The sequence below is a fragment of the Euleptes europaea genome, chromosome 14, assembly GCF_029931775.1.
Source record: "Euleptes europaea isolate rEulEur1 chromosome 14, rEulEur1.hap1, whole genome shotgun sequence".
NCBI classification, from domain to species: Eukaryota; Metazoa; Chordata; class Lepidosauria; order Squamata; family Sphaerodactylidae; genus Euleptes; species Euleptes europaea.
In genome coordinates, this window is record NC_079325.1 from 44,227,941 (window position 1) to 44,252,444 (window position 24,504).

General features: G+C 46.7%; 1 protein-coding gene across 1 annotated transcript in view; it reads right to left on the reverse strand.

The window, feature by feature from the left end:
• The window catches only part of AKNA (AT-hook transcription factor), a 45,110-nt gene extending 25,002 nt beyond the window's left edge, over positions 1 to 20,108 (reverse strand). Inside the window, exons 1-8 of the mRNA XM_056860350.1 lie at positions 19,820 to 20,108; positions 14,639 to 15,852; positions 13,186 to 13,260; positions 10,941 to 11,097; positions 7,401 to 7,552; positions 2,469 to 2,528; positions 1,573 to 1,700; positions 785 to 995 (exon numbers count right to left, since the gene is read on the reverse strand). Coding sequence (XP_056716328.1) covers positions 785 to 995; positions 1,573 to 1,700; positions 2,469 to 2,528; positions 7,401 to 7,552; positions 10,941 to 11,097; positions 13,186 to 13,260; positions 14,639 to 15,852; positions 19,820 to 20,108 — 2,286 coding nt within the window. The remainder of the gene's footprint in view (positions 1 to 784; positions 996 to 1,572; positions 1,701 to 2,468; positions 2,529 to 7,400; positions 7,553 to 10,940; positions 11,098 to 13,185; positions 13,261 to 14,638; positions 15,853 to 19,819) is intronic.
• Between the last annotated feature and the right edge of the window lie 4,396 nt (positions 20,109 to 24,504).

Consider the following 24,504-nt stretch of genomic DNA (forward strand, 5'->3'; position numbering starts at 1 on the left):
CTACCTTCCTCAGGCTTCACCCTAAAAATCTCCAGGTAGTTCCTAACCCGGAGCTGGCAGCCCTACCAGCATAACAGAGCCAGATGCTGAATTGACTTCAACTTCTTCAGTATGAAACTCTAATGAAGAATTTGCTCAAGCTTTGAAGATCTTCCACCCCCACCCCACTCACACTCTATCCCTTCAGGAACATCTCCCCTCTCTGTCAAATTGTTTCTCCTAGCTTCATTTTTCAAGTCTTCAGCATGCACAGTTAAGTAATAACTGTCTCTGCATACCTAGATCATTCCCCAGTTCCTTCTGTTGGTCTACTATGGCATTTTCTTTCTCTCCTCCCAGTTCTATCTGGGATGTATGTGTGCTGGGCAAAAGAACCTTTAAACATTAAAGGTAAAGGTCCCCTGTGCAAGCACCGGGTCATTCCTGACCCATGGGGTGACGTCACATCCCGACGTTTCCAAGGCAGACTTTGTTTGCGGGGTGGTTTGCCAGTGCCTTCCCCAGTCGTCTTCCCTTTACCCCCAGTAAGCTGGGTCCTCATTTTACCGACCTCGGAAGGATGGAAGGCTGAGTCAACCTTGAGCCGGCTACCTGAAACTGACTTCCGTCGGGATCGAACTCAGGTCGTGAGCAGAGCTTTTGACTGCAGTACTGCAGCTTAACACTCTGCGCCACGGGGCTAGTTTAAACATTGCCAGCTCAATATGCTTTAGCCAACCAGATTTTTCAACTAAACACCCACTAGGAAAAAAAAAAATGGAAAAGGAATAATTTTGCCTTTAACCTGAGGGTATGGAGTGCGGACAGCTGGGATTGGGGCTTGAATGGATGGCGTGGGGGATCCCGTCTGCATGTCTATAGCCTGCGCTGGCCAAGAGTCAGGGGATGTGGTTGCCTGAGAGCTGCTGCACGTGGTAGGCTGAGTCGCCTGGTCAATTCTCTCTTTCAGCTCTTCTAAGTGCATCTCGAGGCGGAATATTTCTCCTTCCACTGCTCTGGAAGACATTAAAGGAAGCAAAAGGAGGCTGAAACAGCATCACCTTATGAAATAAGCCCACTGGTGATTCAGATCGAGTGTCTCACACTGATTCACTGTGACTAAAAAACCCTACTCAGCCATGAAGCTCTCTGGGTGACAATCACTCTCTGTCAGTCAAACTTACCTTAAAGATAGGGTCGCCAACCTCCAGGTCATGGCTGGAGATCTCCCGCTATTACAGCTGATCTCCAGGCTACAGAAATCAGTTCCCCTGGAGAAAATGGCTGCTTTGGCAATTGGTCTCTATGGCATTGAAGTCCCTCCCCTCTCCAAACCCTGCCCTCCTCAGGCTCCACCCCCAAAACTCCAGGTATTTCCAACCCCGAGCTGGCAACCCTAGTTACAGGGTTGTGGTGAGGTAGGTTAGAGGTCCTTGAAAGAACCATATGTCTGCTGAAAAGTCCACTTTTCTGCCATTGTAATTTATGCTCCCCCCCAGTAAATTTCCAACAATTTCTTCTCTTGATATGGATTATTATCTTGCTGGGGGGTACACAAAATTTCTCCTTGCCTGAACAACCTGATGTACATACCGATCTGGATCAAAATCTCCTAGCGGCGCTGCAGGCTCCTGCTGGTTCTGCAACTGCCTGTACTCCTCCCGAGCCTGCAGGTAGGTTTGTTCCAGGGCTCCCTGGGCCTTCTTGAGCTTTGCAAATGCCTAAAATGGCAAGAAGATGGGAAGAGGAAATTCCATTTGGAGGAGCCAGTCCCATCAGTCTTCGACTGCATCCTTAGGTGGTGAATTGGTATCCCAGGGAAACTGTATTATGGGCGAGTTTCTACAATAATTTGTTATGGAACAAAAATTGCCTTGTGGTGAATTAAAACAGTCGCTCTTCCATAGAGAAGACGATTTTCAGACGTATCCCATGTGATCCTATTTATATTTAACCATGCACTACAGCATGGTATGGTGACTAGCATCTGCGAGACCCAGGTTCAAATCCCAACACTGTAAGGAAATTCACCTTTGGCCAGTCCCTTCTCCCTCTCAGCCTATCCTAGCTTCATTGCATTGCGGAAAGGATAAAGCGGAGCAAGAGAGAACCCACGTATGCTGCTCTGAGTTCCCTGCTGGAAGGATAAGATCCAAAACATGTACTAAATAAGTACTACATACTTGTGATGTATTTAAGAATAAATAGGTTTTTCGCAAGCAGTTTCTTGATACCAGAAAGCATTTAATCATTTGATCTCCCCCCCTGTTGCATTCTGAAGTGGAGCAAATCTGTGAAGACGGTACCACATGCTAATTCTGTGTATCTCATCCCTAAAATGTGTACAGTCAGAGACGATTAGGGCTTTATTAATCAGAATTAGTTTACGTTGAACCGAGTCTAGTGTGATTACTAGTTCCATGGAAGATTTCCTGCAGAGGCCTCAGAGAAGCAGGTAAATTCATTTGGAGCAGAGAAGAAAAAGGTACCTTTAGCTGGTCCTGCGGCATCAGCCTCCCCGTCCGAATTAACTCCTCCAAGGATTCCACCTACATAAGATTATGCAGAATAATGAGGTGAGCCGCTCTGAGCCAGGCCTTGGCTGGGATACAGCGGGATACCAATGTAATAATTAAATAAATCTTTTATCAGCCAAGGGACAGAGAACTCTTATCTTAGATACGCATCCTTCTATGCCCCAGTCTCTGGGCTTTTTGTCATGATCTTTGTACCAGAATCGCCTTCAACAACCTCTGCTTGCCCTGTTCCCCACTGCCTTGTCAAAGAACAGGGGGTGTCAATTGACGAGATTTGACTGGTTTGCTTAGGGTGCACCAACCCCAAAAAGCACAGCCTGTATTATCAGCTTTGTAACTGCTTAGAGAGAGAGATTGCAGATTTCAGAAAGGGGCAGAACTACACGTTACATTTAACTTAATGCAAACGTTGGAACTGCTTGTTTTGGGGGCGGGAAGACAGCAGGCAGGAGGGGGTGGGGCTTTTAACCTTTTCCTCCCATGCAGTTTTCTACTGGAAAAGCCCCCCCCCCCCAAATAAGGCTGCCAACCTCCAGGTGGTAAATCTCAACACGTCACAAAGTGATAAGCAATCTGTACAAAAAATGCTATATACATACAAGTTAATCTCAAAGTCCAAAATGTTTCTTTATAGATGTAATACTGAACTAATATATATTTCAGATGAAAGGGGGATACGGCCGTTTCAAGATTCTTCAGTAAAAGTTCTTCTTCAGTCCCCAACAGTATTCATCACTTTCAGCTTCAATAGTACATGACTGCACTTAGAGATCAAGGATAGTCCTCATGTTCCACGCAGGGATACATTACATAATGTATTGAAGCTGAAAGTGATGAATACTGTTGGGGACTGAAGAACCTTTACTAAAGAATCTTGAAACGGCCATATCCCCCTTTCATCTGAAATATATATTACTCCAGCATTACATCTATGAAGAAACATTTTGGACTTTGAGATGAACTTGTGTATATATATATATAGGATTTTTTGTACAGATTGCTTATCACTTTGTGACATGTTGAGATTTGGTAGCTTTTGAATAGACCATTTTGCACCCTGAAGTAGTATTGTGTCGCTCTTGTACCCATTTTCTAACGTTGTTGTATTGGTACAGTGGTGTCTGCTTTGAACTTACAACCTCCAGGTGGTGGCTGGAGATCTCCCGCTATTACAACTGATCTCCAGCTGATAGAGATCAGTTCCCCTGGAGAAAATGGCCGCTGTGGCAATTGGACTCTATGGCATTGAAGTCCCACCCCTCCCCAAACCCCGCCCTCCTCAGGCTCTACCCCCAAAATCTCCAGGTATTTCCCAACCCAGAGCTGGCAACCCTACCCCTGAAGTTCACTTTTACCCCTGCTGGTGAAGGTACCTGTGGCATTTTTCGGCATGGGAGGAACCGGTTAAATAGCCCCTTGTTTTTCTCCTCCCTGAAAAAACAGCCACAGCGGCTGTACTGTGTGTGTGTGTCTGTGGGGAGGTCTCTGGAAACCATCATGAAATTAACCATATAATTCTGCTCAAAGAACCTATAATTACCAGGGTCACTGAGGCAGGACAAGCACAGCAGCAGCACAAAGCCGTGACCCTCCTGGCTCAGAAAAGGGGATCCAATTACACTCTAACAGCATCCCGCTTCAGCTCCACCATTTGTACGCTGTCAACTGGTGCTAATTGAAACACTTCCACTAATTGGGCTCCATACCCAATTAGCCAAGAACAAGCGCAACAGACCCAGGCTATGCAAAGTCTCTAGCTTTCTTCTAACAGGGATGTTTATTGTTATTGAGGAGTGGGCACTTATTAACCATGTTTTTCTTCCCCCCTTACTTAAATGATGCTTCATTTTCAAGCACTGTTTTAATTGCATGTGTCTCTTTAGGGGTTGCCAACCACCAGGTACTAGCTGGAGATCTCCTGCTATTACAACTGATCTCCAGCCAATAGAGATCAGTTCACCTGGAGAAAATGGCCACTTTGGCAATTGGACTCCATGGCATTGAAGTCCCTCCCCACCCTCATCAGGCTCCACCCCAAAAATCTCCCACTAGTGGTGAAGAGGGACCTGGCAACCCTATGTCTCTAGGAGAGGCTTCTAAGGGAAATAAACATTTGGCCATTACAAGCATCAGAATAAATATGTCTATAGCCCTGAGCTTGTTTTTATATTGTTAATACGTTATTGTTAATTGTAAGCCACATTGAGCAGACGTCTGATGAGGCAGCGTAGAAGTCTTCTAAATAAATACATCATCATCATCACAACGTAGCTCTGATAAAAACTTAGCCACTGAGATATAATTGATTCAAGAATTAAATATGCATTCATTTATCAGTCCAAACAGGATTCAAATATGCATTCACTATCAGTCCAAACAGGAAAGCATTGACTCCCTCATTTCCAGAGGATGGTACAGCAGCTAACATCTCAGAGGAGGCACTCCCTCCTACCTGAGGGAGCAGGAGGACTAGGGTTGCCAACCTTCAGGTGGGGTGTGGAGATCTCCTGCTATTATGATTGATCACTAGAATACAGAAATCAGTTCCGCTGGAGCAGTGGTCGGCAAACTCATTAGTCAACAGAGCCAAATATCAACAATACAACGATTGAGATTTCTTTTGAGAGCCAAATTACTTAAACTATATAGATAGGTACACTGTTTATTAACTTAATAAACTTTAATTAAAGTTTTAAGTCTTAATTAAACTATAGGTACACTGAATAAAACTTGATATCATACTTAATAATGATCTTATTTATTGATAAAAATTAAATTGTAAGTAAGGTATCCATAAAATTAAATCATGACAATGACTGACAAGCACTTAATGTGAACAATGGCCTTGCATCTCCCCGACCCCCATGTTAGACGCTTGGAGTTCGAAGGATTTGGACGAGTTCTGTATTTGGGGGATCAAATAACTGCTATAAATATTTCCATACTCTCTCCCCCTCCCTTCCCCCAAATGTGCATTTTTTTCCCTCCAGAGGAAGAAAATACCCACAGCCCTGAAATTTTCCAGATGTGATGCATCCCTGATTCCGGAAAAGGGAGGAGAGAGAGAGAGAGAGAATATGCAGGGAGCACTGAAAAGATCTACAGGGGACCAGCCTGTAGGGAGTAACTCAAGATGTAATCTTCTAGTTGTGTGACCTCTTGGCGGCTGCCCTGGTGCATCCCGGCTGCCTTGGCCTCCCGCACTCGCCTCTCGGCCTCCTCCTCCTCCTCGCCGCCGCTGCCTGGGCTCCTTCCTTCCTTCCTTCCCTCCCCGGCCGGCCTGCCGTCCGCCCCTCCTCAGCGCCTCAGCCTCCAAGGAGGAGGAAGAAGAAGAGGAGCAGGAAGGTGGAGGGGCGTCCTCCCCCCTCCCCTCTCGCTGGCGTTCTCCAGCGGTGGAAGGGAAGGGCAGGCCATGAGGGCGATGCGCTGGAGTTTGCAGGTAAGGAAGGCGGGGGAGGGTGTGTGTGTGCTGGATCGGGGCCACCATCCCTCTCCCTGGTGCTGGGCCAGCATGTTGCAAAGACCCGCCCCCTCCCCCCAGGCGCGGCGGCGGCGGCTCTGGGCTGGCGGAAAGGCAGAGAAATTTTGCGGGACTTCTGCATGCGCGCAGAGCCCGGCCGGGGCGGGGAAGGGACGCCAGGCTCTCCTCCACCGATCCTTCGCCGAAGGAAGCCAGCCCCCCCCCCGTGCCCTCCGCGCCCGGGGAAGGTGGCTTCTCTCGGGTGGGCGGCCACGATCCTGCAGCCCAGAGCCGCACTCAAGGGGCCAAAGAGCCGCGGTTTGCCAACCACTGTCCTGGAGAAAACTGCTGCTTTGGAGAGAGGACTCTATGGCATTGTATCCTGCTGAAGTCCCTCTCTTCCCCTCCTCCCAAGGCTCCATCCCCAAAATTTCCAGGTATTCTCCAACCCAGAGATGGCAACCCTAGGAAGGACCTCCTCCTCCTCACACAGCCCCTTTTCGGTATTTTCGGGGGGTTTAATCCTGAAAAAATGGTGGCGATTTCAGGGAGCTGAAAATCAGATCCCGAAAACTGCCGAATTTTCCAGCATTTTTCAGGCTGCTTAGGCCTTGCTGCCATTGAAAGAAAACTGTGGAGGGATCCCCTCTCCCCCCCCCCTCACTTACCTGCTGTCTGGCTGGGTCTCGGAGACGGCAGGCAGTGCAGAATGCTGGGCTCAGCACCACCTGCTGCCTCCGACACCCACATGGATTTCGGAGGTGGCTGGAATTTTTTGGGTTCGGATTTAATAGACCCCAAACGTTTCAAATTTCTAAAAAGATTTCAAAAACCCATACCAATATGGGAATCCACTCCCCCCCACCCAGATTTTTTAAAAAATTCCAGGTCTATTAAACTGGAACCTGAAAAATACTGGAACAAATGGTGCACATTCCCTAGTTTTAATTCTAAGTCACCACAAGCAGAACTCTGAAGAGGCAGCATAGAAATATTCTAAACAAATAGATGGTTTCTTGAAACAAAATCCGCTCCATTTCCATTTCAGCTGATCCATTAAAAAAAGAAGAATAAGGTGGCAGCACTGTGACCTGTCCTACTTCAGAAGAGTGTGCGCGCACACAAATGCACAACTGTGATATTATTGCATGTGTGTGTATCCAAATGAATTCCCTGCATATGGAAAACTAGAATATCAGAACTAAACCCCTCTCTTAGACTTGCAGGGAGTTTCCTTGGGGGGTAGCAGTCAAAATATTTCCCCCTCCCCAGCCTGAAGCAGTATAATCTAGAATGTTGTCAGCATATCCTGTCTTGTCTTTTATCCCCTGGGATGTCACGTTAAATAAGAATTTGCCAAAGAATGTCCACCTGCGCTCTCAATTAAAGGAAAATTCAGTATACTGGGTTATAATCCAACTTGCCTGGCTCTGAAACTTTCTTGCCTGGGCAGCCAAAACTTGCGTCAAGTGGTCCCCCGAGAATGGGTTTTCCATGGAGGTGTAGCCATCTGCTCTAGGACCACCACCAGCTACAGAACTGGGAAGGGAGGATGCAGCCTGGTGTATTGAAAGTCCTGCAATATAAGCAGACAAACCATTTATTGGTGCTGGAATTGCCAAGACCTTCTCTGGCTGAGCTGCTTAGGCAAAAAACTGCCTGTTGTCAGCACAGTATTAGAGATGAGCAAATGCTCCCTATTTTTGTCACAGGTTTAGGCTCTCCATTTTCTGCTGCTAGATTTGTGGAACTGTTGATATCATGCATGGATGTTGTACAGTTTATTGACATACAGTACAACTTTACATACAATTTTTATATTCTGGCACACCAATTATGTTGAAAAATTCATTCAATTTTACAAGAGAAATCCAGTGCAAGGAAACAAACATGATGTGCAAGTAAAGAAAACGCAGCATACAAACAAGGATAAAAGAACATGAAAGATACTGCAGACTTGGCCAACCTGAGAAATCAGCAGTGGCTGAACATGGACTGACACAAACAGGACACAGGGTCTTATTCCAAGACACTGAAAGACTGGACAATTCTATCAACTATTTTGTCAGATTGCACAGAGAAGCCATTGAAATTCATAAACATCAGCACAACTTTAACAGAAAAGAGGAGAGTTTAAGAATGAATAAGGCTTGGCTTCCTGCCCTGAAAAACCTCCAGACAAAGACAACATTCAACAATAGCCATACAGATTAGTTTTGGATTACACACATTAACAGATCACTTCAGGATACAATGGTTCCATATTAACATACCATACCCTCATTAGCACATTATCTTGATACTTACAGGACAATACTTTTGCAGGACAATACTCAGCTCAAACCCAACCCCTTTCTGACTATATATTACTCTTCCTACACCCTTGACACTGAGAGACACTGTCCTTCAGTGTTACTACTCTGAAGATGCCTGCCACAGTTGCTGGCGAAACGTCAGGAAAGAAAATTCCAAGACCACGGTTACACAACCCGGATAACCTACAAGAACCAATGAACTCTGACCGTGAAAGCCTTCAACAATATTTTGCAAGTAAAGAATTCACAAATTTGATTTCTACAAGGGAGTAGAAAAATTGAAATACATATTTTTAGGTAAAAAACGTAGAAGAGTTGGTTTTTATATGCCAACTTTCTCTACCACTTAAGGAAGAATCAAACCGGCTTACAATCACCTTCCCTTCTCCTCCCCACAACAGACACCCTGTGAGGTAGGTGAGGCTGAGAGAGCTTTAAGAGAGCTGTGACAAGCTCAAGGTCACCTAGTTGGCTTCATGTGTAGGAGTTGGAAAACCAACTCGGTTCACCAGATTAGAGTCCGCTGCTCATGTGGAGGAGTGGAGAATCAAACCCTGTTCTCCAGATTAGAGTCCACCGCTCCAAACCACCACTCTTAACCACTACACCACGCTGGCTGGTAGGTATCCAAATTCAAAAATCAAACCAAGATGGAATCACGATGCCAATTCAAAAGTTGCAGATTTTAGCATAGCATTGCTATATTAACAGCTACTATGTAGTTTGGATGCACCCCTCCATAAATAGTTTGGATTTAATATAATGATGATAGTAGCAGACAAAAGTTGCACCAACAGCCAAGGCAAAACATATGTAGCCTTTCACATTACACTGATCTCTTGCAGCTCAACTATGCACCTGTCTCAAAGGCAGTAGTTCCAACAATTCAGAGGCCTTGACAGGACAGAAGATTATGTGGTTGGGCCAAGGGCTAGGTGAAGCAGCTTTCTGCATTGCAGCCATCTGGTTGTCCACCTTAGAAGCAAGTCATGCGTAGTTCAAAGGGACTTACTTTCTTGTAAAGCTACAGCTTTCCTCATTCCACTGATCTATAGCTGCACATTACCCAAAAGGGAAAGGTAGATTGGGGACCAAACTATCCATAATTTGGGAAGTCTGCTGTTGGATCCCCTGATAGTTTTTTTCTTTTTACTTTGAATTCCCTGCAGAGGAATCCAGACAGTACCTGGGCAGTGGCAATTTCCCCTGTACCATTTCTCCAATTTTAATTAAATTCTGCTCACAAATGTGTTTGTCTCAGTTTGGGTGGGCAGCGCGTGAGGGCAGGGAATTTCAAATAGGTATGGAGAAGGAATTTAAATCAGGAAACAGTATAGAAAACAATAAACCCCTCACCCTCTCCAAACCACAGCAGAATAAAAACCTCCTTATATATCAAAGGAGAGGGATTAGCTAAATTCTGCCCATGGACAAGCCAGGTTTTTGTGCAAAATTTTGCAGAATTCCTGCAATGATGGGCAGGAGTGTGTATTCGGCTGAAACTGAGCCAAAAATATACCCCCAAAATAACAATAAGGGTGTTTTGGAGTATTTTCAGATCTCTCAAATATTTCCAGGATTTTTCAGAAAACCCATCCCCACCTTCAGTTTCCGAGATTCTCTGGTTTGACATTGTTTCTGTTGGGCTTGCACCGCAACAGTGGCATTGGGTTTCTGCTAGGCATCTATACATTGCCACTGGTTCGTCTGGTCTTACCAAAGTGCCCCCCCACATCTTGCGTTTCCACTGCAGAGATTCTCTGGTTTGACATTGGTTCTGTTGGGCTTGGAGCAGCGGCTTGTGGTTCTACTGGGATTACTTGGTGTTGCAATAGGGCTTGTGGTGTTGGTTCTTCCATGGGAGGCATGACTTGACCAGTGATTGCTGTTTGCAGGCATGGCGTTAGCCTGGAAGCAACTTGGAGATTTCCCCCCTTTTTATCCTCCATAGGAAATAATGGAGGGATGGCTGGAGGCACCTTGTTCAGGGACCCATAGACTTGGACCCTTTGATCCAATCTACTGGAAATGTTGGGGTTATTTAAAGAAGAGGCACCAACATCTCTGTGGCAATTTTGGTGCTTGTACTTTCAAAGATCCACCACCTCCAGTCACCTGGAAACTTTCCCTATAGGGAATAATGGACCCCAAAAATTCAGATTCCCGAAAAAAGCCTGAATCTGAATACCATATTGGAATTGGAATTCGGGAATGCTGATATTTTTTGGGTCCAATATACACGAATCTGGAAAAAAAACCAAAAATTTTTTTGAACACCCCTAATGACGAGCCCCGTGGCACAGAGTGGTAAGCTGCAGTACTGCAGTCCAAGCTCTGCTCACAACCTGAGTTCGATCCCAACGAAAGTTGGTTTCAGGTAACCGGTTCAAGGTTGATTCAGCCTTCCATCCTTCTAAGGTTGGTAAAATGAGGACCCAGCTTACTGGGGGTAAAGGGAAGATGACTGGGGAAGGCACTGGCAAACCACCCCGTAAAACAAAGTCTGCCTAGTAAACGTCGGGATGTGATGTCACCCCATGGGTCAGGAATGACCTGGTGCTTGCACAGGGGACCTTTACCATTTTAATGACTGGTAATTTATATTGGAGTGATGGAAAGAAAGGTTGTACATCCATCTCTTAAACTTACCTTGACTTGATGTGGCATCTGAAGCTGGACCACACCTCCCTGACATCTCTGCCACTCTGATCTGGGGGATGCTGAAGGTCATGACCTTGGAGCCCTGAGATATTGTCCCCATTTGGACACCCTGGCTGGGTTTCGGAGGATCTGCATACAGGCGGACCTGAGAAAAGAAGGGAACACAAGCAGAATTTGGTGTTACAAAGCAGGGCCAATGTTCCTGTCGCATCAATAGTAAGAACGGGCCATAGTTCAGCTGTATCTCCAGATAAAAGGCACTCAGGTAGCAGGTGTTGGAAAAGACCCTCCTCTGCCCAAGACCTCAGAGAGCCGCTGCCACACACAGCCGGCAACAATAATGAGCTGGGTGCACCAATAAGCAGACTCAGTATAAGGCAGCTTCAAAAATTCAGTAACATTAGAGTATCTTTTCCATCTCTCTCTCCCTTGTCCAGTCATGCTCACTTATTATCAACCAGCATGAACTAAAGCAGGATTTACATAATCCCCACCATCTGTGCACGCTCCCTCTGACCCACAGGTCTCTGAATCCACCCTAAGCTCAGGCCTTACAGCTAAAGCGTCCCTGATTAGAACCTAAGTTTCCCAAACTGACCCTCATTCACCTCTCCAATTTTAATGGCATGCACTCCTTTGGGGAGGGGCTGTGGCTGAGTGGCAGAGCATCTGCTCGGCATGCAGAAGGTCCCAGGTTCAATCCCCGGCATCGCCAGTTAAAGGGACCAGGCAGGTAGGTGATGTGAAAGACTCCTGCCTGAGACCCTGGAGAGCTGCTGCCAGTCTGAGTAGACAATACTGACTTTGATGGCCCAAGGGTCTGATTCAGTATAAGGCAGCTTCATGTGTTCATGTGTTTGTTGGCTAAACCTGTAACAGAATCTCATGGTTGTTCAAGACCCTTGTGGATTTCCCCGCACCGTCTCCAGCTCTCCTTTAGGGATATAACCCTTTCAAATTACTGGGACAGATATCTCATACCCACTGAAGCTAAGGAAGGGTCTACACTTGAGCAGCAGAGTACATGCTCTGCATGTAGAAAGTTCACAATTCAGTTGCAGGCATTTCCTATCACTGGATCTTAGGTAGCCAGAAAGATCTTTGTGTGCTCGAGACTTTGGAGAGCAACCAGCAGTCGTAGCAAACCATACCATGCTGAATGGTCTAAAGCAGTGTACTCAGAACCACACACAGATAAGAAGGCAGGGCTGTTCTTTTCAGTATCCTGCTTGTGCAACATTCCAGATCATATGGAATAAGCTCTTCAGATTCACTTCAGTTCTGAGGTCTTCGTCTTTCAGGGCTGTCATGCTGTGGTTTAGAGAGTACAACCCTGACGCATGGGGAAGCTGGAACCCGTTGCGACAGTGAGCCGAACATTTTTTTTTGGGGGGGGGATGCTCTCAATTCCCCCTTCACTTCCTGTTCAAGGATGGAAGCTGAGGCCAGCCAATTCACTTTAGCAAACCAAGCCTTTATTTGAGTGGGGTTTCCGAGGTGTGGGAAATCCCTCTTCTTTCTTTTATTGTTTAAAACCAGCTTCTTTGAACTTAATACATTTCTCGTTTTGGTTCATCACTATCTCACCTGCACCCAAAAGGGTACCTTGTCAGTGGTGAGATATCAGTCTAGTTCTCACTGAAGTGGTCAACCTGTATCCAGGCTGTCTCACTTCAGACTGTGCGTGGGGGCTCACAGGGTGGATGTCCCTCCTTTAAAATAAAAGATTCAATGCCACTTAGAAAACTAGCATGGCAGGGAAAAGGCTAGGCTAGAACAGCTTTCCCTGTCATGGTACATTTCTTTGTGCAGGAAACGGCTTTACATTAAGATGCACTCAGATAAGGCCTTAATTCCAATCTGAAATGGCACAGTCAGGACATGTCGGGAGTGGGGGCTCATTACTTAAAGCTTCTTCATTAACATCCCCCTGCAATTAGAAGACTAGCTTGACAGGGAAAATTAGTCTGTTCTCCCCTCTGACATCCTAGCATTCTGCATACATAAGGTCTCCTTTTTGTTTCAATGGAGGAGCATTTGCTCGCTCCTGCCTCCAGCTTCAGCTGAAAATGGTACAGCCCAGTCACAGGTTGACCCAACCCCTTTAGACTTGTCTACCACTGCCTATAGGTAATCAAGCCTTGCTCATCCTGGGAACATTCATCGTGCCACACAATTTATCCACAATGCATCAGAAACCACTGGTAGTACAAGACCCCTGGTTGCCTCATACCTTTGCACCAAGTCTCAGCCGGTCAATGGTGTTCTCAGCCTCGGCGTACTTAGTCAGAAGCTTGTGGTAGTCTTCCTAAATAAGAGGGCAATGTACATCAGTTTCTTATGTAGTACATATTTTGGTCAATCACACTGTTAAATACAAAGCCAAAAACATACATATACATATACATATACATATATATAAAATCGCTGTTTGAATCGCAGTCTCGGGGGGGGGGGGGGAACCCACAGCAAAAAACCCGACCCTTTTAATCAGGGCTGTGAACATTCTGTTCTGTTTTGTTCTTCACAACCACAGCATCTAGGTACAGACTGAGAATCTCTGCCTCTTTTTTGAGAGGGGCATGTTTCTAGTCCTCATGGTTCCAGTAATAAATTTGAAAGTGTTCTGGCAAAGATCAAAGGAACTCACTGAAACTTCACAGGGGCAGAGAAGGATTTTAGGCAGACTGTGCCTTTTGACTGCAGAATAAAACATTTCCCCTTCTTTTCAGAGCTTGTTTCTAGCCCTTACAGCTCTGGAAATAGGCCTGAAAGCCTATTCGGTGAAGCTGTAAGAACGTATCTGATCATCGCTTTTAGGGGGGTTTTTTGCTCAACAAATGCAACAATTCCTGTACATTAAAAACAAACAAACCAGTATCTCCCCAAGTGAGCCCACATGTCAAAAAAGGCTCATCCCAACAGACTCTTCAAACTGCACCCTTGATGATCCACCAGCTGTGCCCAGCAGTAGTTAAGAGTGCCACCTTCTTGGTGGCGGCCCCTATACTGCTGAGGAAATTCAAAAGGCCACCTTGCTGTTATTGTCAGGGTTTATCCAAAGGGCTTCTTGTGAAATTGCAGCATTTGTTTTCAGTTGGGCGTTTTGCTTCCATGCTGAGATTTGCTTTGTGTATGGAAATTCATTTGTTTAAAATTCAACATTTCACTGTTCTATTGAGTGACCTGAACGTCACCTTGAACAATGGACAGGGTCGCCTCCCTTCAGATGGGCCTAGAGATCTCCTGGAATTATAACTGAACTCCAGCCTACAGAGATCAATTTCCCTGGGGAAAAATGGCTGCTTTGGAGACTGGACTCCATGGCATTGTACCCTGCTGATTGTACCCTGCTGAGATCCCATGGCATTGTACCCTGCTGAGATACCCTGCTGAGATCCCCCTCCCCAAACCCTCCCCTTCCTGGGTTCCACCCCCAGAATCTCCAGGAATTTCCCTACCTAGCGCTGGCATCCCTAACCATGGAAAAGGCAGGATATCATTGCTTAAGATGTCATTGGACAAGGGCCCAAGGCCGACCGTCTTCCTGACATGCTAGTTTTCTACATGGAAGAGCATTCCAACCCCACCTACAGTCTAAAATGGTAAAGGCCAGAAATGAGGTTTACCACCTCCATGAGAACCAGGCCAGTGTTGCACTTCAGAGTAAGATCTGAAGACATTACCTGAAGTTGCTGCACCAGCTCTGTGGCTTGTCTGGGGGATTTGAATTCCTCTGGAATCACGGAGTCAGAGGGGGTCAGGTATTTCTGGGGCGAGCCTTCTCCGCTGCTCAGCAACACCTCACGGACAATCTCGGCAGGAGATTTGAAGATCACAGGCTTCCCTGCACCCTTCGATCTCGCAGGGGGAGATTTCCCTCGTGGCGGGCGGTAAGTCTCCGGATCCTTTGGGAATCTAACTCGAGGCTCCACTTTAGAGAGATCGGGTAGCGGGTAGTTGAGCTGCCCTCGGCCATACTGTGAGGCATTGTTCACAACGGGGGTCACTTGACTTGCTGGGCCAAGTTGATGTGAAGTGGCCTTTTTCTGGGTGGCTCTTCCCTGGGGACTCAGGGACCTTGATTGCCTGCTGAATTTTGAAGGAAGCCCATGAGGTACATCTGCTTTTAGCTTGGTCACTCTTTCAGGGGGCTGGTTGCCAACTCGCCTCATGGCGCAAGGCATCTCCATCCTCCCAGCTGTACCAAACAGCCCCTCCTTAGGCTTAACCATAGCTTTGGTTCTTTGGGGAGTGCTTTCAGAGGCCATCTTGACTACAGTCCCCACAGGTTCACCCAAGTTGTCTGCATAGGAGGATTCTGGGAAAGTCTCCGCATCAATTCCAGGAGATTTCTGAAGGTCTTCGAGAGAGAGGCGGCCCAAGAGGTTCTGAGTCCAGTGTGTGGAATCTGCTGGTGAACTGAGTACATGGCTTTCGGGGCTCCTCGCAGATGGGGAGGAAAATTCTGTTTCCTCAGGAAACTCTGAGCTGTCACCAAGGAGGCTCTGGACCTCAAAGGCAACTGTCCTCAAGTGGATACGACCTGAGGCATCCCTGGAAGGAAAAGGGCTAACATTGGAGCCATCAGAGAAGTCCTCCCCACCATCTGAGGTAAAACTGTAGGATTTGCCATGCTTATATGAAGCCAGAGGATCCCTCAGAGCCTCAGGACTGGCGCTGTACTCCGAACCATACTGTCCCTCATAAGAAAGCTCAGGGTAGGCCTCCCCATCACTGCCTGCTTCTGAAGCCCTTCCTTGCTTCTCTAGTCCTTCAGAGCTGGCTTCGTCCTGCTCGTTTTCTGTCACGCTCAACCGCTGGGCTATCTGCAGGTGCCAATAGGAAGCAGGGCTTAGGTCCTCTGGGGTCTCATCCTGTTCTTGGTAACCACCATTATCTGGAAAAACAAGGGCTTTGTAAATAAATAGGACTATCGCACACATTTCATAGAATCATGGAGTTGGAAGGGACCACCAGGGTCATCTAGTCCAACCCCCTGCACAATGCAGGAAATTCACAACTACCTTCCCCCCACACCCCCAGTGACCCCTACTCCATGCCCAAAAGATGGCCAAGATGCCCTCGCTCTCATGAGCTGCTTAAGGTCATAGAATCAGCATTGCTGACAGATGGCCATCTAGCCTCTGCTTAAAAACTTCCAGGGAAGGAGAGCCCACCACCTCCCGAGGAAGCCTGTTCTACTGAGGAACCGCCTTCCATACAAGTCAAATTAGAATACATCTCTACATACATACTTGAGTTATTGTTATTATTTTGCCATAATACTGTTATACATGTTGTTATATATGTACTGGTATGCATTATAAGTGATATCATTAGACCACCGATGAAGGCCAGGGAATTTGGAATGTGGTTTTAGTTTATCAACCTGTATTAGCTGCCATTGTGCTTTCATATATTTTTTTATGTTTTTAATATAGATATCAGCACCTTAATATAAATCTATTTCTACACATAATTGAGTCTTCCCCCCACCCCAACCTTTGGGTACCCAGCTTTGGTTTTAGGTTGGGTCTTTCCTTCCTCCTTTTGTGTTTTTGCCATTTCTTCAAACCCTACAAATCTCCTTTTTAGTCACGGATCTCAAAGCTGCTGACAGGAATTACAGTGAGGGGGGACAAGTATTTGATCCCCTGCTGAATTTGCCTGTTTGCCCTCTGACGAAGAAATGACCAGTCCATAATTTTAGTGGTAGGTCTATTGTAGCTGTGAGAGACAGAATAACAACAGGAAAAACCCCAGAAACCCAGAAGACAAAAGTCAGAGATTGATGTGTATTATAATGAGTGAAATAAGTATTTGATCCCTTTGCAAAAGATGACTTAGTACTTGGTGGCAAAACCCTTGTTGGCAATTACAGAGGTCAGACGTTTCTTGTAGGTGGCCACCAGGTTTGCACACATCTCAGGAGGTATTTTGTCCCACTCCTCTTTGCAGATCCTCTCCAAGTCAGTAAGATTTCGAGGCTGATGTGTAGCTACTCGAACCTTCAGCTCCTTCCACAGATTTTCGATGGGATTAAGGTCTGGAGACTGGCTAGGCCACTCCAGGACCTTAATGTGCTTCTTCTTGAGCCACTCCTTTGTTGCCTTGGCCATGTGTTTTGGGTCCTTGTCATGCTGGAATACCCATCCTCGACCCATTTTCAATGCCCTGGCTGAGGGAAGGAGGTGCTCACTCAAGATTTGACGATACATGGTCCTGTCCATTGTCCCTTCGATGCGGTGAAGGTGTCCTGTCCCCTTAGCAGAAAAACACTCCCAAAGCAGAATATGTCCCCCTCCATGTTCGACGGTGGGGATGGTGTTCTTGGGGTCGTCGTAGGCAGCATTCCTCCTCCTCCAAACACGGTGAGTTGAGTTGATGCCAAAGAGCTCGATTTTGGTCTCATCTGACCACAACACTTTCACCCAGTTCTCCTCTGGGTCATTCAGATGTGCATTGGCAAACTGCAGACGGGCCTGTACATGTGCTGTCTTGAGTAAGGCAACCTTGCGGGCTCTGCAAGATCTCAGTCCTTCACGGCATAGTGTGTTACCAACTGTTTTCATAGTGACTATGGTCCCAGCTGCCCTGAGATCATTGACAAGTTCCCCCCGTGTAGTTCTGGGCTGCTTCATCACCGTTCTCATGATCATTGCAACTCCACGAGATGAGATCTTGCATGGAGCCCCAGACCGAGGGAGGTTGACAGCTAGGGTTAGGGTTGTCACCTTCTCACCAAGCTACTTGGCAATAGTCTTGTAGCCCAGTCCAGCCTTGTGCAGGTCTATAATCTTGTCCCTGACATCCTTGGACAGCTCTTTGGTCTTGGTCATGGTGGCTAGTTTGGAATCTGATGGATTGATTGCTTCTGTCGACAGCAGAACCCTAACCCTAATCTGGCTGGTTGATAGGGGATCAAATACTTATTTCACTCATTATAATGCACATCAATCTCTGACTTTTGTCTTCTGGGTTTCTGGGGTTTTTCCTGTTGTTATTCTGTCTCTCACAGCTACAATAAACCTACCACTAAAATTATGGACTGGTCATTTCTTCGTCAGAGGGCAAAAGGGCAAATTTAGCAGGGGATCAAATACTTTTTTCCCTCACTGTATATCCTTAACCACCTCTCTAAAATGCAGCCTTAAAATCAAGAGACAGTTCACCGAAGCCTCTACGGATGTATCAGAAATGTGAACATTCATTAATGCTCTAACAGGAATCCCCTAACACTCTTTTAAATGGCTGTCTGATTTAGGCCAAAGTGGGCCCGTTTCAGAAGCACATTTCAAAAGATAAACACCTTAACTGGAAACGAACAACATGAACTCTTTGCAAAACAGGAACTCACCATAGTTTGCATGTAACCACTTAGCTAGCGGGCTGCTGTCATATCCTGCCTCGCTGACACCCACACAGTTGGCGGTTACACGCCTGCCATGGTTAATCGTCATTTGGTCAACACCCACCAACCTTCACTGTGTAGTTTAAAACGGTAAAAACAAAGAGCTCTGCTGGATCAGACCAAAGGTTCATCCAGCATCCTGTTTCCAACAGTGGTCCACCAGATGTCTTTGGACAGCCAACAGGAAACACATGAAGGCAACAGTCCTTCCCTGCTATCTCCTCATCCCCAGCCACTGAGATATACTGCTTATGAATCTGGAGGTTTCATTCGTCTACCATGGTTAATAAGCTATCCATGGATGGTTCTCATAAAACTGTTTATGCCTGTCAACGCATCTTATGGCGGTTAATTCCACAAGTTAATTATGCAGTTGGGTGAAAGATCACGATGGGTAGCCATGTTAGTCTGTCTATAGCAGTAGAAAAGAGCAAGAGCCTAGCAGCACCTTAAAGACTAACAACATTTCTGGCAGGGTATGAGCTTTTGTGAGTCACAGCTCACTTCTTCAGATACCGCTAGAATGAGTTTGGTGAAGCATTTAAATAAGTTAAAGTTCTGCACCCAGGCAAGCAAGACACATGAATTATACAAATTGAGTAGATTTACTAATTGTTATGTATTTTATTTTACTCATTAGAGACTTATGTGTCATAAAGGATAATTACTTCATTTCTGATGATAGCTACAGTAAGTTCCATGTAACCTATTGTAAATAAGTTATATGTAATTATTGTGTGATATTTGTACTAGTTATACTTCTGTTTGTTGTTGAATTTCAAGGTTACAGTCCGAAGAAGGATACTGAAAAGGGACACTAGCCGGCAAACCTGTCACTGTTGTGGTTTTATGTTATATTATCAACACTTTTGCTTTTTGCATTTGCTCACTATTTGTCTACTGTAATACATGTTTTGCAATTTAATTGAACCTTTGTTGTTACTACTATTTTGTAAAAGTTTGGAGTAGCTACAGGTGATCAGATAAACGCCTTGTAACCTCTGGTGCTTTGCACATTCTTTTCTCCATCTCCTATCAGAGGGCTCTCCCCCTTCTTTTTCTCTTTGCATAAAACCAGGCCTATCTTGCATGATTTATTCTTGCTTTGGAAAATGTGGGAGGGACAAAGGCACTGAAGCCTTACCCCAAGCCACAGAAAATCCTATCCATCATCCTCTCAGGAGTATGACATGTCAGTAGGACCTACACAAACACTTTCAAGCACATTTTTTTGCTTTTCTTTGTTTTAAACAGAAGCTGAGATTCGCAGGAGACTGGTTTTGGTGCCCAGTGTTACACCCTACATACCTGTGGAATTGCTATCCTGTTTAGGAAGCCCCACACTGTTTAATATTCTCTTCCCACATTCCATGCTCAGCTCCTTTAGTTTCTGCAAGGATCAAGCCGGAAACCATCCCGGGCAACAGTAACTATTATCTCCAACATTACTCACCAGGTGGGGGGCTCCCCTGGTCGGCCTCTCCACCACCTTCGAGGTCTCGAAGGTTGCTGAGGTCAAATCTCTGTTCCCCTTCTGCTGGACAATCCTGGTAGGGCTTCAGTTCTTCCAAGAGTCCAACGTCCTCCAGGTTCTCCTGAGAGAAAGAGAGGTCCCACTGATCCATGCTACCTGCCAGTCCGTCTTCTCCATTCTCGGCCACGTGACCCTCGCGCTCCTCCTCTTCTGATGCCTCCTCATGGCGGCGGTCCCGCTTCCATCCATCGCCTGGCGAGCTGGCCATGTCCTGCCGTCCCCAGGAAGTAGGCTGATGCTGTGTGCCACGGCGCAATTGCCTCCCGGAGCAAGACAAGGAGACTCACTTGCGTCGCTTCATCATGAGGCCTCGGCAAAGAGCCGGGGGGCTTTATGGTGTCTGCCTTGGGAAAGTAGGTCACATTGTGGCCTTACTCAGACACTTCTGTACATTCTGCCCGAGGCTGACAAGAGAAAGAGAAGAGATACATCATGACAGCCAGTAAATCTGCTTTGGGATACTCAGGGACGCAAACCCTTTTTGCCCCGTTGTTCCATGCAGAGAGGTGCAGGTGTTTATGGTAACTCCGCCCAGCCCCCTAATCCTAAATTCATGGGGGACAGGGATACGCCTTTTAAAGCCATTTAAAAAGTGGCTAATATCTAGGGTTGCCAACCTCCAGGTACTAGCTGGAGATCTCCTGCTGTTATAACTGATCTCCAGCCAACAGAGATCAGTTCACCTGGGGAAAATGGCCGCTTTGGCAATTGTACTCTATGGCATTGAAGTTCCTCCCCTCCCCAAACCCTACCCTCCTCAGGCTCCGCCCCAAAAACCTCCCGCCAGTGGCAAAGAGGACCTGGCAACCCTACCAATATCACATTCTGTGGCAGTGAGTTCCGTACATTACTCACAGGAGTGAGAAAGTACTTTTTTTAGTCTCTCCTGAATACACTACCCATCAATTTCATGGGGTGCCTTGAATTCTCTGAATGTGCATCTATATGCCTGGGGTCTATAAATATTTTAAATAAATAAAATAAATAAATAGTAGTTGAGGAGAGGGAGGAAAAAGTTCTCTTGCGATAGTAATGTGGAAAGAACAGACGGACGGTGGACACAGGGACCTCTTGCTTAATGCACTTAATTCTGGACACAGAATCCTGGGCTGTCTTGGAGCACAACGCTTTAAAAAATAGAGTACACTCAAATACTGTCCAGTATCTCTCCCATGCCTGAACCCAGGGAAGTGAAGCCCAAATCAGAAGTGATGTTGGGACATCCATAATCATATCTTCCCAGAGGGTTTTAAATGGGAAATAGCTGTTGCGCTGCCCCTGATTCAGGCTAGGGTGCAGACAAGGGAACATTAATCCTTTCTCATTCTCATGTTCTTGGCAATTAAAATTGACACTGAGGTATTAGCCCTGGAAGAACAGGGAAAAAGAGGGTGCCGGCCTCCCCCTTTTCGACAACCAATATCAGAACAGAGGAGCAGATTTTAATTGGCATAACTGGGGGAGAGGACTAACTCCCTTCTCTTCCTTATACGGCAGTCCTGTTCCAAGTTGGGGCCCGCACAGCTGCAGCTTCCTTTTTTCAGAAGTCTGATTAGGGGTGCCAGGTCCCTCTTCACCATCGGAAGGTTTTTGGGGCAGAGCCTGAGAAGGGTGGTGTTTGGGACGGGGAGGGGCTTCAATGTCATAAGAGTCCAATTGCCAAAGCGGCCCTTTTCTCCAGGGGAACTGATCTCTGTCGGCTGGAGATCAGTTGTAATAGCAGGCGATCTCCAGCTAGCACCTGGAGGTTGGCGACCCTAAGTCTGATCACAGGTATTTAAGGTTCTTGCTTTATTTGGTGCTGAGGTAAAGCAGAGAGCTGGGAAACATGAAGGAAGCCAATTGGCTTTTTCATAGGGTTGCCAACCTCCAGGTACCAGCAGGAGAGCTCCTGCTATTACAACTGATCGCCAGCTGATAGAGATCAGTTCACCTGGAGAAAATGGCCGCTTTGGCAATAGGACTCTATGGCATTGAAGTCCCCTCCCTCCTAAGGCTCCGCCCCCAAAACCTCCCGCTGGTGAGGAAGAGGGACCTGGCAACCCTACTTTTTCAGCAGCCAAGACTCCAGGGGTTCCCCTCCTCCTTTCTCGGCATTGCTTCCGAGCTCTTCCCTTCCCCCCCTTCTCCTCTCCACGCAGCTGGAGACACACAGACATCCCAGTTTCAGGCTGTACCATTACCGAAGGCAAAGGAAGACCGAGGCTGAAAGTAGACCTTTCTCTCCCGCCTCTCCGTCTCTTTCACCATAAGAAGAGCCTCCATTCATCCCTGGCAAAGATGACATTCATTCCACCGCTTGCAAGAGATGCCCCAGGGCATAATGCACTCATCTCATGCAGTCAATCTGAAAAACTTCCAGTCTTCTTTTTTTTAATATGGATAAAGAACATCGAGTCAGCTCAGGCACTGGCTAACATCCATGATGGCATCAGCAGTGGGCAAGGATGGGCATTTGCTGGGGCCCAGAGACTGTTGATGGGGCGCACTACTGGCTAGCCCAAGGTTCACCACTCCAAACCACCGCTCTTAACCACTACACCACGCTGGCTCTTCTGGGAACGCAGAACACAAATTTCTGAACTCACCCCACCCCTACCTTTATGACACTCAGCCTAAGGCAGATAAAACCCTATACCTGCACGGCTTTCTTTCTAGCCAGGGAGGGTCTCACTTAGGGTTGCCAGCTTCCAGGCGGGGCCTGGAGATCCCCGAGAGTGACAACCGATCTCCAGACTCCAGGGGAAAAAACTGCTGCTTTGGAGGACGCATCTTATGACATTAAACTCCGCTGATGTCCTCCTCCTCTCTAAACCCCAGCCTCCCCAGGCCGCACCCCCAAATCTCCAGGTCTTTCCCTACCCAGAGCTGGCAACCCCCGTGTCCCTGGGCCCATCGGAGTTCGCAACTAACCCAGAGATCAGCATCGACATTCTCTAGGTGTCCCTTCCAGCCCCTGGGCATACTTTCATCCACTTGGCTGAAAATGATCCATTAGCAGCCGGCCTTTTTCTCTGCCCCATTTTCCCTGCATGGAAGGGGCACTCAGCTTCCCCATTGCTCGAGGGGGCTTTTAAGAAATTGGCAGCTTGGGTGTTTACTCCTTTCCACAATGTCTCTTTTCTCCTTTATGTAACTCTTCTTCCTCCCACCCACCCCTCCACCAGCTCTGGCAACCGTACACAATCTCTTCCTTTTAACATTAAACCTGAATGCCAAGTCTAAACCATACACAACCCAACATTTTTAGTGCTCAAAGTGTTTCACACACTTTACCCTTGTTGCAATCAACAGCCCTGTAAGGTAGGTCAGTAAATTTGGGGGTTTCCTCCCTGCTGGGTCTTACAGCGCCTGTGGAGGATTTTTGATTAGGGAAGTGATGCAGGGGGAGAGTTATTAACTCCCCCCCCCAGCATGGTGGCCCGGATGACTGCTTTTTTAAGGGGCAAAATGACAGTGGAGTCCCTGTCACAGAAATCCAACATAATTTGGCCTTTGGGAACAAGTTTCAGTGGGAACAAGGACTGAGGGCCAACCAAGACATTATTCAGTTAGCATCATCTCCCTTTTTAAATTTCAGATCAGTTGCGGGGAGGATTTTAAATGCCTTCATTTTCTTCTCTCTGTGTCAGTAAGATTGTGGGGTGGGAAAAAAAGTAAATCACCTTTACTGCCAAGACTCCAAAAAGCCTGCAGGGCAGAAAAAGAAGGCAAGACTAATAATGCCGGACAGAGAAAGATGCACCAGACGGGGACACTCCGTATCATGCACATGCCAATCTCACGCCTTCCCAGTCCCTTCGTGTAAATTTCAAAGCGGTACTCGGACCAGGCCTGATCCAGCAACGCAATCCCTTTGCATCCTCCGCGAAGGTGCTGCTGCAGCCGCATCTGCAGTATCCTCCTGCTGCCATGGCAACCACAAATTAAAATAAAACCCCAGGACAGCTTCTCCAAACTGGAGCTGGGCTTCTCCTGGCTGCAAATAGGAACTCGCTGAGCATTTTAGGAGCAGCCAATCCAGGATACAGAACTGAAAAGGCATGGGGCGGGGGGCGGGGAGAGAATTGGGGTTGCAAGCTTTCGTAGCTTGCTTGCAAGGAAAAGGCGACTAAAGCTTTAATTGCAGACAAAAAAAACAAAAACCCTCCGACTTAATTGATGAGACTCCCAAGGAAAGTCTCAGAGAGAGCAGAGATGCTCAAGATACCTGTCACTGCACAGGAAAAACTGAAGCGAGATTTCCCCCCGCCCCTTTGATTAAAACGATTGCTAGCTTGTGCTTATTAAACTGGAAGCACAGTCACGTCAAAAAAAGCCATCTCTTTCCTTCAAGCCCCTCAAAAACACGTCTTGAGACTTTGCAGTATGTACATTCATTGAAATTTAAATCTGTAACTAGTGGCTTAAAGTGTGTTGGATCATGGATTAAAACACACCCACACCATGCTAGGAAAATGTTACCAATCTCCTCTCTGTTCACACTGGAAAGCTTGAGGCAAGAGCTAGCCATGCAAAAATACAGGAAGAGGCAGCAAATGATACACTATGACCACACAAGGCTGTTTTACAACCAAGTTATATTCACCGAGGTTTCCCTGCTT